The sequence below is a fragment of the Alosa alosa genome, chromosome 1, assembly GCF_017589495.1.
Source record: "Alosa alosa isolate M-15738 ecotype Scorff River chromosome 1, AALO_Geno_1.1, whole genome shotgun sequence".
Classification (NCBI taxonomy): Eukaryota; Metazoa; Chordata; class Actinopteri; order Clupeiformes; family Clupeidae; genus Alosa; species Alosa alosa.
Window position 1 is genome coordinate 25,279,841 of NC_063189.1, and position 17,937 is coordinate 25,297,777.

At 40.5% G+C, this 17,937-nt stretch overlaps 3 protein-coding genes across 4 annotated transcripts in view; all 3 read left to right on the forward strand.

Annotated features, from left to right (window-relative positions):
- Positions 1 to 511: 511 nt before the first annotated feature.
- pigr (polymeric immunoglobulin receptor) lies at positions 512 to 4,706 on the forward strand. Its single transcript, XM_048247697.1, has 8 exons — positions 512 to 647; positions 1,512 to 1,856; positions 2,351 to 2,432; positions 2,609 to 2,832; positions 3,151 to 3,268; positions 3,469 to 3,563; positions 3,984 to 4,033; positions 4,129 to 4,706. Exons 1-8 carry the CDS (start codon positions 575 to 577, stop codon positions 4,231 to 4,233), a joined length of 1,092 nt encoding a protein of 363 aa, XP_048103654.1. The 5' UTR covers positions 512 to 574; the 3' UTR covers positions 4,234 to 4,706.
- A 116-nt stretch (positions 4,707 to 4,822) lies between these two features.
- Positions 4,823 to 12,519, forward strand: LOC125297351 (polymeric immunoglobulin receptor-like). Its single transcript, XM_048247684.1, has 12 exons — positions 4,823 to 5,813; positions 5,927 to 6,262; positions 6,357 to 6,677; positions 6,790 to 6,844; positions 6,924 to 6,967; positions 7,088 to 7,133; positions 8,507 to 8,592; positions 11,299 to 11,336; positions 11,437 to 11,538; positions 11,649 to 11,714; positions 11,867 to 11,927; positions 12,037 to 12,519. Exons 1-11 carry the CDS (start codon positions 5,768 to 5,770, stop codon positions 11,924 to 11,926), a joined length of 1,200 nt encoding a protein of 399 aa, XP_048103641.1. The 5' UTR covers positions 4,823 to 5,767; the 3' UTR covers position 11,927; positions 12,037 to 12,519.
- An 81-nt stretch (positions 12,520 to 12,600) lies between these two features.
- LOC125297367 (polymeric immunoglobulin receptor-like) overlaps positions 12,601 to 17,937 on the forward strand; it is a 5,555-nt gene continuing 218 nt past the window's right edge. Inside the window, exons 1-9 of one of the 2 annotated variants that reach the window (XM_048247709.1) lie at positions 12,601 to 13,450; positions 13,785 to 14,108; positions 14,447 to 14,761; positions 14,923 to 14,944; positions 15,475 to 15,569; positions 15,677 to 15,714; positions 15,924 to 15,992; positions 16,921 to 16,977; positions 17,164 to 17,937. The exon at positions 17,164 to 17,937 is cut by the window's right edge and continues 218 nt beyond it. In XM_048247709.1, the coding sequence (XP_048103666.1) occupies positions 13,405 to 13,450; positions 13,785 to 14,108; positions 14,447 to 14,761; positions 14,923 to 14,944; positions 15,475 to 15,569; positions 15,677 to 15,714; positions 15,924 to 15,992; positions 16,921 to 16,977 (966 nt within the window). In that variant the 5' untranslated portion in view covers positions 12,601 to 13,404 and the 3' untranslated portion in view covers positions 17,164 to 17,937. The remainder of the gene's footprint in view (positions 13,451 to 13,784; positions 14,109 to 14,446; positions 14,762 to 14,922; positions 14,945 to 15,474; positions 15,570 to 15,676; positions 15,715 to 15,923; positions 15,993 to 16,920; positions 16,978 to 17,163) is intronic. The other variant, XM_048247717.1, reaches the window with a different exon arrangement.

Consider the following 17,937-nt stretch of genomic DNA (forward strand, 5'->3'; position numbering starts at 1 on the left):
GCCTCTTCACCCTCCTGCCATCTGGCAGGCGCTACAGAGCACGCACCAGTAGGCTTTTGAACACTTTTTATCCTCATGGCATTGCACTGATGAACACACTCCACCTCCTCTGCCCCCCACCACCCCAACCTGTGTGCTAGTGTAAACACATTAGTCGCATTAATCATCTACATACATGAAAATGGTAAAACAAATACAAATAAATAGATACAGTAATACAAATGAGAAATGACAAAAAAAGAAAAGAAGATAAAAGGTTAGGAAGATGCTGGATTAAAATATTGTTTTCTGATTTTGTTTGAATGTATTCCATGACTGCAAATCCTTACCATGTGTGAAAGTTTATTCCAAAGGCAAGGGTCACAGGCACTCAAACTAAAAGCACTTATGAACATATCCCAGTCCAAATCCATGCACAACATTCTTCATCAGCATCATGGCACTGAAAGGGTTACAGGCGTCCTCCACATCTGGAGGCCACATCTGGTCACGTGAGTTGGGAGAAATGAAAGCAAATGTGAAGGATGTCCTGGTTCTCAGAGCAGCGAAGGACTTGGGAAACCCGCTGTTCGGAATGTGTGTCCTGGGGAAGGAAAACATGATGCCTCTCCTTTTCTCTTGTCTTTTCGTCCTCTTGCAGCTGTCCGGTAAGTGCTTTCAGTAGATGTAAGCAGTAAAATGTAAGTGACTATTTGCACTCCAACTTTTTGTGATTTGAGTTGGACATGGGTTTAGTTCTACTGATATGTTGATTGTTGTTGCTGATATCTGCATCTGAGCGGAAAATAATGGTTCTCTCCTTACATCTGGATGAATTGGGTGTTAGTCATCACACAATCAATTACAAATCAGTGTTTTTAAACAAATCCCAAAAGGTATAAACATTAGTATTGTTTGTTTAAACTATGACGTTCTCTCACTGACTTTTCCAAGTTATGGTCTAGTTCAATTCCAATCATCTATTTGTTGCTTAATTCTTCTGTTGAGCACAAGTCAAAGCAAATAGTGTCATAGTAAGGTCTGTCTCAAGGATCAATGTGAAGCCAAGGTCAGTGTTAACACTCTCATACTAGAAAACAAACAGGGCAGTGAAATGGACACAGAATGTACTGTAGATGTGTGCTGCCAATATATTAGAGAGTAAAGCTTGCCTGGACATTGCTCCCTTAACACTGTGTTCTCCTTTTGGTGCCTCATATTGAGCAACGTTTGCAAAATTAGATGTGCGGAACAGTTAAAGAGAACTGAAAGTCATTTTAAGAAAAATCAAAACAGTAAGTACTAGATAGATGGCACATTTATAATATACACTTATTGGACAAAAGAATTGGGACACTCAATTCATCAATCACTCGATTCATGTGTTTCATAGAAGTTCCCCTATAGGTGTAATGGCCCAATGCATTTGTCGATATATTGTATTTCACTTCCCCATTCCCTTCAACCACATTGGTCAATGCCCATGAAAAATGTGAATGACTTGATAGTGAATGACTTTTGTGTCCTGGTAGGGAACCTGGCTTTAGTGGTGACCCCTGGTGATGTGGCTGTGTTGGAGGGCCGCTCGGTGACCGTCCCCTGCCACTATGACCCCCAATACATCCACCACGTCAAGTACTGGTGCCAGGGCAGGATGAAGGACTTCTGCACGACCCTGGCACGCTCTCATGAAACGGGAGACGCACCGACGGCAGAGAACAGGGTGTCCATTTTTGACGACCCGACCCAGCTGGTGTTCACGGTGACCATGATGGACCTGACGGAAGGGGACTCGGGCTGGTACTGGTGCGGAGTGGAGGTGCGGGGGATGTGGCATGCCGATGACGCCGCCGCCCTGCACATCAGCGTCGTACATGGTGAGACTCGTACTCGGGGAGACTGCAAAGGACATGAGGAGAGCTGATCCACGCTCCAGACCTGGCCCATGTCTATGCCAAATTTACGACACACTGCAGAATATCAACAAAGCCACTTGGTGGCGTGTGGCAAGGTTATGGCACGGTGGCTGATGTGATGAATAAGTATATAACTGTCAAACATAACTGGATTGCTGTGCTCAAGACACAGACCTCTTGAGTCCTATGAAATATCAGGTGAAAGAGGGGCAGGTCAGGCACATCACAGGCTAGCAGTAGAACCTGTATCATGTTGCAGTGATCTGGCCTTGTCAGATATTTAATCTAGAGGACCATAAGCAAAACAAACAGCTATGATAAGCAAAGCTGTTTAGGCATTTTTGTGCATAGTGATATGCACATTTTACTGTCCATTTTTCTGGAGTACAATGTTATTAGGCAAAGCCGTGGGACTGTACGTTATTTATTTATGTGTTCTATACTTTATTGCGTAGGTATGTCAGTTTTGAACAGCAGGGTGCACGGAGAGGAAGGAGACAGCATCGATGTTCGCTGCCAATACAGTCTCCGTCACAGGTACAAGTCATATTCAACTTACCTACATGAGAAAGGATCAACGTTATAAAAATGAGACATGCAATACTTATCTAAGACATCTACAGATAAACTTTTGGCAAGTTAACCTCTGGATCTCTTTGCTTTACACTGAATTTTGGTCTGAGTTTGCGTTGGTACACTTGTGTCTGTTTTAGGGAGAGTGAGAAGAGGTGGTGCAGGAGTGGGGACTGGGGATCTTGCGTAAAGACAGACTCCAATGGAACCTTCCAGAATGAGGCCGTGGAGATCCAAGACGACCAATGGGAAACCTTCACTGTGACCCTGAAGAACGCACAGCGGAGGGACACTGGCTGGTACTGGTGTGCCTCCGGGGAACAGCAGGTGGCTGTCCATGTGAATGTCACTCCACGTGCCACAAGTACGTAACACACACACACACACACACACACACACACACACACACTGCTACAAGATGCTGTTTTGCATTTTTTCTTTAAGCACAGACACACTGTCCATAGTGACAGACCCAACCACCCTGAAGTGCTGAAGTGCTGTCTCTTATCCCAGCTGCAACATGCACAACAAAGACACCACACACACATCCACACACACACACACCGTTTACCAGTGTCACACACGGTCTTTACCTTCAGCCACTCTGTTCATGGGGACACTAAGGAGAAGTCTCAGATGCACCACTCCATACACACAAACTGTTTCATGTCTTTTCCCATAGCTACGCCGTCTTTGGTGACAGACCTGACTACCCTGGTCACTGACGTCATGGAGAGCTCTGATCCTACCACGTGCACTGAAGCAGTTGCACCACCTGCAAGAGGATTTGTCCAGCAACCGTAAACATTTTTTCTTTAATTTATCCTTTATCCTTTATTCACTTCCTGTCTTGGCCCTTCATGAGTATAGTCCATGGGGTGAGAAAAAGCAATTGTTGGCCACAGCATTCCTTGGCTACAGCAGACAGAAAAATAATTCCTGCCGAACCGAGATATTCATAGATTGGTGAATCTGCAGTGAACCTCTGACTCTCTTTCAGTCACAACGCTTGGATGCCTCCACTGGTCATTTGTCTGGCCCTCCTGCTGTTGCTGATGGGGATTCTGGCCACACAGAAACTATGGAGATATTACAGTGAGCATCACTCTCTTCCTGATTTATTTTAGAGAAAGAAATAGATGTGTGTCCCATGTGAAATGCTTCAGTGGAGTCATGCAATTACATCTTGGTCTGCACTATGCACGGACTGAAAAAAAATCTTGCTAACATGCTAACTGGCATCTTTTGACATTATGGTTTGGCATTGTTTGGCATCGTGCCATGAAAGCATTTTTTTATATTGGATGGCCCATCCTGGACCAGATAGTTTATAGAGTACAGCTAGTTAAGAATGACACCTATCCTTCACATGACCATAAACCATCAGAGTGAGTTTGATGATGATGCTAAAACTAGTTCCCTATAAAATCACACCTACAAAAGTGGTACAATCCTGAATATTGTTGCATTAATGTTTAATATCGTTGATGTTATCCTCTCTCCTCGTGTTATCAGAGAGGAGCCGAGCCGCCAAAGAGCTAGAGGAGCTGGAGTCCAGGCTCACGGTCAGTAGGATGTCATGATCTGGTGCCGCGTGTGCCGTGGTGTTCAGTGGTCTTTGTTCAGAGCTCATTTTCTATGACCCTTCCGTTCCCCACAGGTCTGTCCTGTGAGAGAGGCGGACTGGAAGAACACCACCATCGTCTTCCTGAACACCTCCACACAGCAGCTACAGGTGCTGGGGAAGGACAAACACAACTTCTGAGCATGGTACCATGTTTACTCAGGCCTTCACTCTTCTGAGCATGGTACCATGTTTACTCAGGCCTTCACTCAGAGAACTGAGATGCTGGACACTCCTCCTGGTTTTTATCCATATGCTGTGCAGGACAAATATTGTAATAGCACTAATGATAGCACTAATATTAGTGCACTCTGCACAACTTGGATACCATTTAGCCTGGGTGACTTCATTAACTACCAGACTCTTCTACATGTACCTGTGTGTGTGTGTGTGTGTGTGTGTGTGTGTGTGTGTGTGTGTGTGTGTGTGTGTGTGTGTGTGTGTGTGTGTGTGTGTGTGTGTGTGTGTGTGTGTGTGTGTGTGTGTGTGTGTGTGTGTGTGTGTGTGTGTGAGAGAGAGAGAGAGTGATTGTATTTTTGCATGTGTTTATAATGGATTTCTATTGTATAATGTAGGCATATTCTCTGAAATCAAACATGACATATCAGATAGTGGACTGTCTACATTTCACTTCTGGACAGTATCCATTCCAGGCTCAGATCTTACTACATTTTACAGTATTGTACCATACAATCTTGATCATACTTGATTGTACCAAATTAAAACTCTTCTCAAACAGAAATCAACAATGTCAATACAAAATGCTAAAAATGATTTCAAGTCCCTCCAGAGAACACAATATCTGTAAAGTCCGATAAGGTCACACCGCTGAAATGGTTGGCAGAGCGAACATGTTGCCAGGTTGACCTTGTACACATCACAAACATCAAATGTCTCCTCCGAAAAACATTCACTCAATCAGACATTTCTCCCTCTGTCATCAGTATCCTCCACTGAAAGTGTAGCCATCTTTAAATTTTTATTTGCACCAACTTCACCACCACTACTGCAATGGCAGTAGGTGGTGCATGGTAGTCCATCTGACTGACAGCAGCAAGAGGCCCTGGAGCATGCTGGTATTGCCTTGCATCCACAAGCAACAAGCTGTAGACCTGTTTTGGGTGCAATATCAGTGTTGCCATGAACAGGCACAATAATCCCATCCTCTATTTTCCAGCCAAACAGGGATACATCATCAGTACACACAGGAGGTTTTTTTTTTGTTGCTCTCCACAGAAAGACTTGCAGCCATGCATGCTTGATGTGTTCCGCTGCATATTCTCTTGTTGGAGGAAGACTCTTTTTTTTAGAAGAGTCTCTTTTCTTGGTGAATGTATGCAAGTAACTGAGGCTTTCAACAGTCTTTCCATAGTAGAGGCATGGATTGGATTTGGAAAGGAATGGATTTCCTTTCCTGCCTTCATGCTCATCAGCTTCTACAGTACATCTGTACAATTCTTCAAATCAAGTGTGGTTGAAGAGCACTGCTCTAACAAAAGAAAACAATAACAGCAAAAAAAAAAGTAGTACAAAAGATGATCCAGTAGAGGGTGCTTGGTGTTAAAGACAAGACCACAGCTAAAAATGAAGACGAGCATGCAATGTGATTGCTTTACAGAGATACAGTAGAGGAAGTAGGACAGATTGGTAGTTCTGCAGAAAACAAGCAAACAAGATGGACGCTCTGAAAGTGCTGTCACTGTTAATGCTTTTCCATTTAGGTAAGTCAGTCATCATCTATCAGTGTGTTTAGGATGGTAAAATTAGAGTTATGACCAATTGAGTTTGTACACATTGACCAACAGAAAATTCATTGTATAAATGTCATCACCAGAAACTGGATGCTATGAAGGCTTAAAGACTGTGTCCAAATTAACAGTTAAATCAGGGGAGTCTATCACAATCCCATGTATGTATGGCCGTTCATTCAAATATCACAAGAAATACTGGTGTTACAGATCTACTTGGTACTACTGTAACATCATGGCAACTGCCAATAGCACCAAAGGCAAAGTGACAGTGACCGATTACCCTGAATATAATTTCTTTACTGTGACTATGAGAAACCTGCAGCCATCCACAGACTACACAAATTTCTGGTGTGCTATGTCGCTGATTGAAACATCACCTTATGATGACAAGAAGGAGCTTTCAATAGAGTATCAGTCTGGTAAGACATACTGCCACTGTGAGGTTACCTAAGTATATTTCATGTAAAGCTTTACAGGTTGATTCTCATTTATATTTTGACTCACATTTTTCAGATCCTGATCTGTCTGTACAGAGAAGTGAAGTGTCTGGTGAGGCAGGAGGAGATGTGAGTGTTCTGTGTCGCTATAGTGCCAGATACAGAAGAGAGAAGAAGAGATGGTGCCGTTTGAGAGATCAGAGGTGTTCTTCAGTGGGGGGGTTCAGGTCCCCTGCTGACCCAAACGAGGGATGGGACCCCCAGATGAGGGATGATGGGTCTGGAACTCTGAGTGTTGAGATGGTGGGGGTGAAGCAGACAGACTCAGGCTGGTACTGGTGTGAGGTGGGAGATCTGCAGAGACCCGTTTACCTCAACATCATACAACAACCTGCAAGTATGTTTACATCTTAGTTCATGAACAATTGAAGTCCTTAACTAGTTTAACAGTAAACAGAGTTATTTAAGCTGTCCCCGTTGCTTGTGCCTTTTCTCTTTTTCTATTTTAGTTTCCATTCCAACCACAACTAACCGTAACAGCCATGGTCATACCAATGATGTTAAGTAAGTAAACTAAGACCTATAAATAATTTCAGACTGTTCATTTTTGTGACTTTTCTATATGCATGACTGATTGCCACAGCTCTTCTGAAACAACAAAGGGAATCACAGGAAGGAGGAATAACAGTAAGATTCTTTATTTCACAATTATATTTGGCCATTAAAATGTAAAGTGTAATTTTTGATGACATGTGAAACAAACGGCTCAGTGTAAAAGTTAGACCCAATTTTATAAATCATTTTCAGCTTGGGTCACTAACGCAACTGTAGACAACAACGAGGTGTTCTCAGGGTGAGTGTGAATGCTTTCATGTAATCATTTAATACTACAGAACTACCCATCCCAAACTGTAAAACTGTATTCAGAACATGTTGCTATGATAACCTTGTAGGATCCAGAACTAATAAATCAGAACATTCAAATAAGAGAGGGTTAAAGCGGAGCTAGTAATCAAGGATCTTTGTTAAAATGTTTTCTCATGGGAGAAATTTGTGAGCTGTAAATTTAATTTTAATAGAGAAGGAATGCAGGGCATAGATATTGAATTGCTTCAAGATAGAAAGAAAACTGAATATCTTTTTTGTTTCCAAAATGTTTACAGTATGTTTACAGTTTTCTTTTGGGCACCAATTCATTAACCTCTATCAGCATATAAAAACTTGATTGTGACTGCCACTATCATTATACAATATTCCTAAGCCTTAAATTATCTTACAGTTTTTCTCAGTCGCTTTGGTGCTTTTCTCACATCACTATTAACATTTGCACAGCAGTTAGTGCAATTCTCAAAACAATTAGTGCAAACTGCAAAACCTAGTGGATGACCTGCAAAAGCACGTCACTTGCTCAAAATGGATAGTCCATTCCTCAAAAGCAGGTATTCATGTCAATGAAACTGTCAGTGTCATCAAAATGAGTCTTGACACCATCGTTTATGAACAAGATAGTCAAATGGCTTTGTCATGTTTTCATTATGACAGTATCTCAGTGTTTTCCAATGCAAAACAAGGTCAGAACTTGGTGACACTACCTGAACATGCTGAAGACAGCACTATACAGTACTTGTACAGCCATTTGAAAACTACAGTAAAGTTACACATTGCTGTAGTTAGGTGAGTATATATGAATACGTACATTTTTACTGTATGCTCTTTGCAATTCTACAGAATTGTGACAGAATTTGATAACTAGTTCAACAATTTTGTATGTAATGACTCAAGCAATGAAATGAAGACTATTAGTTTTATTGGGAACGACTATTCAGCATTCATAAGTATAGTTCATTTTGACTGACATGACATAAGCAAATGATAATGTTAAAAAACAGCAGAGAATTGTATGAAAGTAATGAAATTGTCCAAAAGTATTTGCAATTTGTTCAGAGGAAGGAGAAATTGCTGCTATGATGTGCACAAATGACTAAATGTTGTGGAGGTTGAACTAATAGTTATGAGAATTTTCATTCTGATCTGAAAAAAGCACCAAAGCGACTGAGAAAAACTGTAAATTATCCGCCATATCAAAGAAAATCACTTTCAGCCAAAAATTTAAGTCTGTGTGTGTGTGTGTGTGTATGTGTGTGTGTGTGTGTGTGTGTGTGTGTTTGTGTGTAATTCAATAATATATATTTTCATAAGATTTTAAACATGTTTATTTTGCGTTAGGCATGTGACCTTACCTGTTCTAATCGGGGTTGCTGGATTGCTATTGCTACTTGCTGTGGTTGGCTTGGTATTCTGTAAAACTTGTGGTAAGTTATTTTTCTCCTCTCTAAAACAGAGCCGATGGTTATGGTTATGGCCGATGATTATGAACTTGAGACAAAAACTAAACTAGAAGACACACATTCCCCAGACTATGAATATTATTCTCCTTCATTTAGAAAGCATTGGTGTTCATTAACTCAAGTTACAGTAATAAGACTCAACCGAATTAGCACACAGTTCTCCAGTTGGAAACAATGAAGGTCAAAGTTGTTCACACACTAATCAGACAGATCAAAGTGGCAAGTGTCCATTGAGTGTGTATGCTTTTTCGAGAGCTTTTGTGTTATGTCGAAAAGCAAAGTTTGTCTAGCAAAGTCAGCTAGATTTAATAGTTTTGAGTAGAGTGCTTAGTTTTTACCTGACATTAAAAGGACTTCACACTTCACTTCACGTTTCTTACATTAGATACTTCAGATTTCTTTAATAGGTTTTAGAACCGTAGAAATAGAAATGACTGCCAACCACATCCCACTTCCCTCTTCTGCAAGTAATGGAAGAGGCATGCAGAGAGGTGGGGTCAATTCAAGGGTGGATACAGAAACACAGGGCAATATTTCGCCGTTGTTCGGCCTAAGAGGATATCAGCGATGCAGATGAGGTTCTGTGGCCAGATCCCAATAGAAAGAGGGATCCACACTGTTCTATTTTTATTTTTATGTTGATATTGAAATGACAATGAAAACAGTACAGTAAAGACCACAGTGTTCTGTATGAAGCACATTGGTGTGTTGCTGCTGTCTTGAAAGAGTAATGGTGCATGTGTGTATCATTTTGTTGCAAAAACTACATTTTGAAAAAAGGATTCTATTGCAGTATCACTTTGACATACAGTACAGGCCAAACGTTTGGACACACCTTTTCATTTCAATGTGTTTTCTTTATTTTCATGACCATTTACATTGTAGATTCTCACTGAAGGCATCAATCTATGAATGAATGCAAAGTTATTTGGCCCACAGATGAATATTTGTCAAGTTATGGCTTGCTGAACATGGTAATACATAATAAAAAAATAACAACTTTGAAGAAACTAGAATAAGACATGTTTTCATCATGTTTTATGTGTTAAGCACATGATTCCACATGTGTTCATTAATAGTTTTGATGAATCTACAATGTAAATAGTCATGAAAATAAAGGAAACGCATTGAATGAGAAGGTGTGTCCAAACTTTTGGCCTATAGCCTACTGTATATGCAAGCTATTTACCTCCAAGTGTTGTGTCTTGTGGGTAGTCTGTAGATTTTTGACTCCATTAGCCAACATCTTCAAAAAGCATTGGAAAAAACTACAAGTGTGAATCTCTCAAGTAACGTTCACACATTCACAAACAAGTGGCATTTAAGTGGCATTATACACTGTGTATAACGTGAAATGCAATATATTTCTAAAATGAGACACAACACCGTTGTCTGCTGCTGTCTGATATCAAAAACTGAGACAGGATGCAGTTGTCTGCAGCTGTGAGAAGATTCACACCAAGTACTTCACTCTGCGTCATAGGGGTTGTTGGTGGTAAATAACGATCTAATCACATATTTAGATCCTCAGCATTCTTCTTGCGTACTGCTGAATGACAGTGATCAGGGGCGCCTGCAGCAATTAATGCTAAGGTACGCACACCCATCACCCCCCCGCAAAAAATAATAATTCACTCGTGAACAATATTTGTCCGTTTTAGGTCCGTGCATTGGTCAGTCAGCAAAAAAGTAGCCTACATAGCATAACAACATCCACACGCAATAATACAACGACAACGTCTACAAAGACCTATTCATTTGGACAACTTGATACAGCCCTATACAGGCTAAAGTTACCTTTAGTTTTGTTCTAGCGTAACGTGACGTCTGGCTTTAGTGCGCAGAGTGCAGTCTAACGTTCTGACAAGCACACCAATTGCCTACCTTGTTCTTGTCCATCTGGAATAACTCCTAGCGTTGCTGCCTCCATCCTTTCTGTTTTCGTTGTTTAAAACTTGTGATATCCATAATGAGTATTGAGTTCGTGAATTAGCTCAACATTGTGTGCTGATAACCATATATAGATAGACGAGTAAAAGAAAACAACAAGCCTATTGCGTGCCTGCGTGCGTATTCTCTCTCCTGCTCAAACAAAATGTGTTCACTAACTTTACATAATAGAAAATGGTAAATAGCCTGATGGCATGCAGCTAATGGGATACTGTACATAGTTGGGAAGGTATGGTAGGCCAATTTGGTGTGAATACACGCACACACAAGGGAAATTTTCTCTCGCTGTTGAGTAGCCTGATGGTACGCACAGTGCGTACGGACGTACACCTGCAGGCGCGCCTGACAGTGATAATATTGGTCTGAGCTTAATACAGAATCACCTCTCATGATCTTGCCCTGGGACTCAAGAACCAGGTTCATGTGTTTTGCCCTGCTTTCTGTTGACTGCCCTAGTGTCATTCCTTGCTGCAATATTGCATTTGATTCATGTTTCATGCCATATACCCATGTGGTGCTTCCTTGTGTTTTTTGTCAAAGTCTTTGCTAGATTCTTGCCAAGCGTATGAGGGCTCAACTTATGTCAAAGCGCCATTTTCGTTTTATACCTTCTAGTCTGGAATTAGCTATAATGGCTTTGTGTACATTTCAATGTTACAGTGAGCACTATTATCATGTAGTTGGTCACTGTTGGTATAACAGCTTTCGTCTCTCAAGCAGGGAGGAACAGGGCATCAAGAGAGAAAAACAACTTGACAGTAAGTTGAAATAGAATTTATTATGACCTTATCCTGAGGTATCAACAATGAAAACGTTATCTCTCTCTCTCTCTCTCTCTCTCTCTCTTTCTCTACTTAGTATGCACCTGTGACCCTTGGAACAAACTCTCAGCCTGAGGATAGCCTGACATATAGCACTGTGGCCTTAAAGGAAAGAAGCAACAACCACAAACAACCCCAGGTTTTCTCATATTCCAGACAAATAAAAATATGTTGATGGCATATTGATGGGCTATTGGTTTTTGTGTAATATGAATACCTTATATTGTTGTTTCTAATTCATATCTGCAGGGTTCCACAGCATCTCTATCCACTGACCACCCTAATGTGACCTGCCACAAGCCCAGTTCTACAGAGGTAAGACCACAATCCCAGCAGCTTAATAATGTAATTATACTGTGAGTGTGAGTAATGTTGTTCAGTGAACACCAAAGCACTTTGGCCCCTGTTTTCTATGGCAAGATCCTCCATGTTAAAGCTGAGCTGTGATATCTAACTCCTCCCTCCAGCCTCTGGACACTGCTGGTGCTGCTGATGTGGTCTACAGTGCTGTATCAAGAGTGCAATGAGGTTAGTGACCCATTTTGAGAAAAAGGAAGATTAATCTGGTCTTGTTGCTACTTTATGTGTTGCCTGTACAGTTGCTGTATACATGACTCACATCTTGTTCCTCTTTCAGGGGTGTTATTACCAAAACTGCTCAGCAGGGGGTGATCAGCTCTCAAGTCTAAGATGTTGGGGGCCACAAAGTAGGCCTACATAGAAGACACCAAAGATTTAGGCCTACTGTTAAACTTTAGTCCGGACTTCACAGTAAAGTGCCCTTGTTACATTGCACCCAAAAACACAGTGTAAAATATGTAATAATATTAAATTGTGACATGCTTTAGGGATTGTTTTGGAATAGCCATATGTTCTGTAAAGTCCAGAGTATTATATATTGACTAGTGCTTTACCCTTTAGGGGTCTAAAGACATTCCTTTATGCTTATTGCTTACCACTATGCTGTAGAAATCTATCTGTGACATCTGTGCTATTCTTGGCTTTGTGGTATTCACAGGAAGATTACAGTGCAACAAAGTCACGTGATTCAATGCCTGTTGCCTGTATTGTTACAGTATTTAATTTCAAAACAAATAAAACATAGTTTGTTTATTGCTTATACATTTTCTAGCAGATATATTCTAATTATCTGACTTATCTCATTGAATAGTAGACTGCCAAAAGTGTGACACTTACAGTTATTAATGATGTTTAAACCACAGAGCCATTTAAGAGCTCGAGCTGAAAGATTCAGATATATCAGCTCTCTGATCTGTGCAGACCGTTATCTCATTGGTATGTACAACAGATAGGATGTTGGCTGAGCAGACACGACATCAACAAGTGTCTGCCATTTCACCTCTCTTCCTAAAAATGTCAACACTGAGGTCATCTTTTGTGATGCTCACAGTTCATTAGTGATTTGTAAAGGGTTTTTTTTTTTCAGTAGTAGGACTTCTAGTGTACGTAAGAAGTTCAGATTCAGATAAGCATTTCTGCTTATGCCGATTTATCAGACACAAACACAGTGATGCATCATTTAGGTGTGTCAGTGGCTTCTGACCACATTTTGGAACATTTTAGTGTGTGCTATATTTTGTTGAAAAAATTGTACGTGTTTTGTATTTACCTGTTCCTTCATAATTCCTCATTCTTATTTTTTTCCTGCTATGCTGATATATTTAGTAAAACCCTACTATGAGGCATTTTGTGACAAAATCCCACTATGAATACTAGCAAGCAAAGTCTGTTTGTGTTTGTTCTGCTGCGTTACTGCTGTGTGTGTTTTGTGGAGTTGTGTGTCCAGGCGTTCACAGGAATGAAAAATGACTTGTAAGTTCACTGTTCTGGAGACATCAAGTATTCAACTGATCTAAGCGAACTGCTTTGGCAAACGGTCTGTGTCAAGGTTGGTGACCATCATGCACCCGTAAAGAGGAAGAGACAGTCATATGGAGGAGGGACAGGAAATCACTATCATTTGGAGAGTCTTGCCCCAGCCAACATGTGCCTCACTTTATGTAGGCTTGGAATTTTCCTTCTCCTGCCAGGTAAGAGAATTACTTCCACTCATTTAATTCCTTTCACACATGCCGACTTCTTTCCTTGATTGTTTTGGAGAAATATGGTTAATAACACAGAGTGCAACAAGTGTTGTGTGATTAGGATAGCAATAAATGAGGACATGGTTGCACTGTTGGAGGAAGGTCTAGGCCTATTTGCTAAGTCTAGTTATGCAGTGTGATAAATTTAGCCAAATCTTATTAATGCTGCGTTCCGATGACCCTGGCAGCAGCCAGGTCTGAGGGAGATTCTGCCCTCTGAGTCAAACCAGAACCCTGTCTCTACTTCTGTTAACTGCTACCTCTTCCTGCATGTCTACAGTGGCTTACGGTTTGACAACACTGCGCAAAACGACTTCAAAGCCACAGCAGTCCATTACCATCCCCTGCATGTATGACGACAAGTATCAACATAATCGCAAGTACCTGTGCCAAGGGTACCGGTGGGCAGAGTGCAGCATCATGGCATATGCTGGTCAAGCAAATAGGACTGTGGAGGTCATAGACCACCCAGCCCAAAACATCTTCACTGTGACCTTGAGAGACATGCAGCCCAAAGACCCTGGCCACTACTGGTGTGCTGTAGAGATTGGTGGCAATTTGGTCCTGGATGACAGAGCATACTTTCATGTTTCAGTGATAGAAGGTACAAAATAAAAGTATGTACACAATAAAATAAGGTACAAAATGTATGTAGTAAAGAATGGGAAGCATGCAATCAACTTTCGTTCAAGATTCATTATTAATGAGTTAATGTCTCTTCATGATAATGAAAATACATAGTATATTTACAGTACATGAATAGGCTACTGCAGTGTATTCATGTATGAGTTAGTGAAAGCTTGTGAAGCATGTGCTATAATAACATTCATGACAAATTCACACAAAATGGCATTGTTTGAGGGCTTTTAGTTACCGATACCAAGATAAAAGGAGATGCTGCTGTTTGAGAAATCAGAGTCACATTTTGATTCACATTTTCAGATCCTGATCTGTCTGTACAGAGGAGATGTGAGTGTTCTGGAGGAGATGTGAGTGTTCTGTGTCGCTATAGTGCCCGATACAGAACAGAGAAGAAGAGATGGTGCCGTTTGAGAGATCAGAGGTGTTCTTCAGTGGGGGGGTTCAGGTCCCCTGCTGACCCAAACGAGGGATGGGACCCCCAGATGAGGGATGATGGGTCTGGAACTCTGAGTGTTGAGATGGTGGGGGTGAAGCAGACAGACTCAGGCTGGTACTGGTGTGAGGTGGGAGATCTGCAGATACCCGTTTACCTCAACATCACAGATGAATCAAATGGTAAGAAATCACCTGAATGATCACTCACTGTTATCTATGTAAAGCACATTAAAGTTAATGTGCTATATGAATAAGCTTGCCTTGCCTGATATTTGATGTCCCTCATTTTCATGCATAATTATAATTGATGATGAGTTCATATTCCCAATCCTCCAATATAGTGTCAACGACTGGTCATCTTCCGTAAGTCTTACAGAAATGTCTCTTTACTATTCTCTAAAGCATAAAGTGTGTGTCGTGAACTAGCTCACCATGATTACAGTTTGGGTATTTTGATATGGGTACCTGTACTTCTTGAGTAGCCTACTAGAAAGGCAGACCTCCGCCATGGCCATGTAACTCTGGTCTATGCAAATCAAACCAAAGAATCTCACAGTTGCCATTCACTCAAGCACCAAAAGTTAGACACTGGGAATGGTTTCTCAACAGTCCTGAGTGAGTTCCCATACATTTCTGACCACTTGTTGGCTGCTTCTCGTTCACTCAGGTTAATTGAGAGGCATTCCAGGTGACTATTTCATGGAGTTGGCTATGATGCAATTGAGCATAAAGAAGTCATGAATCGAAATGAGGCTTTTTTAAGGATGTAATACATGAAACATATTTAGTTTTTAACAAAAGAAAACAAAGTATGTTTCATGAATCTAATTCTTTAATTGTGCCTCTGTCTAACTTCATGTCTGCTTTGCACACTAAATTCTTTTTCTTAATAGGAAGGAGGCATTGATCGGTGTTTCTGTGACATTTGGATTGCTCTTGTTACTGGCAGTCATTGGAGCAGTAGCATGGAGGGAGAGGAATAAACAAAGTTAGCATTCCCCCCTCTTCTGTTTTCATACGTTTGCAACCACCACATTTCCTTATTTAGACTGTTAAAATGTTGAAAATGTGGTTATTTTTTTTCTATTTTCACAGGAGCTGACATGAATATACCAACCCCTGCCAGGCACAGAGTGAGTACTGCAACAGGCTTTAGATTCTGATCAGGAAGTGAAACTGAATATTGAAGTGGAGAGTCTTTAAGCATATGCATTTCCTATCTTTCATATCCTTTCATGGTTCTTTTGAAAATGAATCCCCTTCAGTTGCTTTGGTGGAGACCATTAAATTAACATTTATGTTCTTGACTGTTATTATTTTAAATCCTTTTGTTGGATGACAGGCCGGTTCTGAAGTTGAATACAATTCAGTTTTTTTCAAGAGAAGAAACAACAAATACAGTCTGGATCAGGTATATAATATCACATGCTCTAAATGTAGGCTATTATTCAACACAGCAGTGATATGGTAGAGACAAGTCTGGTTACTGGGAAGAGTCTACATATCTACTTCTCTAAAATCCTAATTAAGTATAGAGGATCTGCATGCTTTGATCAGATATGCTGTTAAGGCCATCCCATGAAGCACAGTCAGCTAACATCTGATGTGTGCAAAATATGTTGTGAACCTTAGACTTTTTTTTGGTACTGTATAAACAGACACCTGCCATTACGCCCAAGAACTTCAATGGCATCCCACTCTCAATCAATAGATATTAATATGGAGCTGTAAATGTAAAAGCTTCCTCTGTCTTGGGAAGAATTTCCACAAGATTTTAGAGTGTCTGAAAGATTTTGGAAGGTCTGTGATACTGGTAGTGTTAATTTCGTCAGACGAGACGAGACTAAATATGTTCGCCAACAACCTTTTTTTCATGACTGAGACGAGACGATGACGAGACTGCACCAGTGTCCTGAAACACTGACTAAGATTATATTAACATGCATTATTGTTAACGGGGAAAAAAGACTAAAATATTTTGCATGAAATAAAAACTAAGATAAAATCTCTCTTCATTTTCGTCTACAAAATGAGTTCATGAGAGTAGACACTGTGAGCCAGGCCTTCTAGTCCAGCACCAGTGCTTCACCTCACAGATGCTTTTCTGGATGAATAGGCAAACAATCTCACAGACCCACCAAAAGTTTACAGAAAGCTTTTCCAGTAGAGTGAAGGCTCTTATAGCTGCAAAGGGGGACTAATTTCATATTAACGCCTAAAGATTTAGAATGGAATGTCACTGAAGTTCCTGTGGATGGCATGACGGCAGGTGTCCAAATACTTTTGGCCATGGTGTATATCATATATGATGCTTGCTTGTTTGTGTGACTGTTTCACAGCCCCACTGCTCTCCAGTAGAAGATGATCACATAATCTACAGTTCTGTTGTGAATTGAGTAAGACTACTTGTACTTACACTAAATGCACTGGACACTTATTCTCACTCAGTTGAAACTTGAGGGTTTTAAAGTAATAGTTGAATCATTGTAGAATCATTTCACATATTTGGGCAAACCATTTCAAAAAACTTTGGTCAAACCAAGGCAAAATGTGTCCTGATTTTATATCTCTCTTCTGGTAAGGTTCTACGCTGAGTTTTTCCCAGACAAATGAAAGGGGAAGAAAAGGAAGATTGACACCCATAGAGCCAAAGGGTTGACACCAACATGTGGGGTTTTTTCCAGTTCTCCACTGCAGCTGGCATCCTTGTCCTCCATTCCTAAACCCATATCCAAGTTCAAAGTCATATATAGAAAAATGTAAGCATGCACATCTGGTTGATATAAATTTTCTGTTTTTTAATCATTATAATTTCTTTTCTGTTTCTGTAAAATAGAAAATGTATAGAGTGTATTTTGTAAATAGAGAAGGAGTTAAGGCACTAAAGGTGGGCATGTAGTGTCCCACACACACACACACACACACACAAACAAATATACACACACACAAACAAATACACACACACAAACACACACATGTACATAACTATCGCCCACTGGTGTAGCCGTAGGCCTGGATCATTTCAGTCAAATTGGAGAAATAGATTCAGAACCACTCACACACTCAGGGACTAAACAACGCTGTTCATTATTCAGAGGCACAATTCTGGAGAAAAACAAAACAAAAAGTAAAAGTGGATGACCACATATTTGCATCATAATAACCAAATAACCATGGCCACCATCAACATTACAGCCAGCCAGTGCTCAGTTGGCTTCGACTGCATTCTCCCTAAACTATCATCTGACTGACTGTAATATATTGTTTAGTTGTATTATGTAAAAGTATTATTTCTTAGTGTGTATAGTTCAGTATTAAGGTGTTTGCACACACTGAAAGGTCATAGCTGTTATATA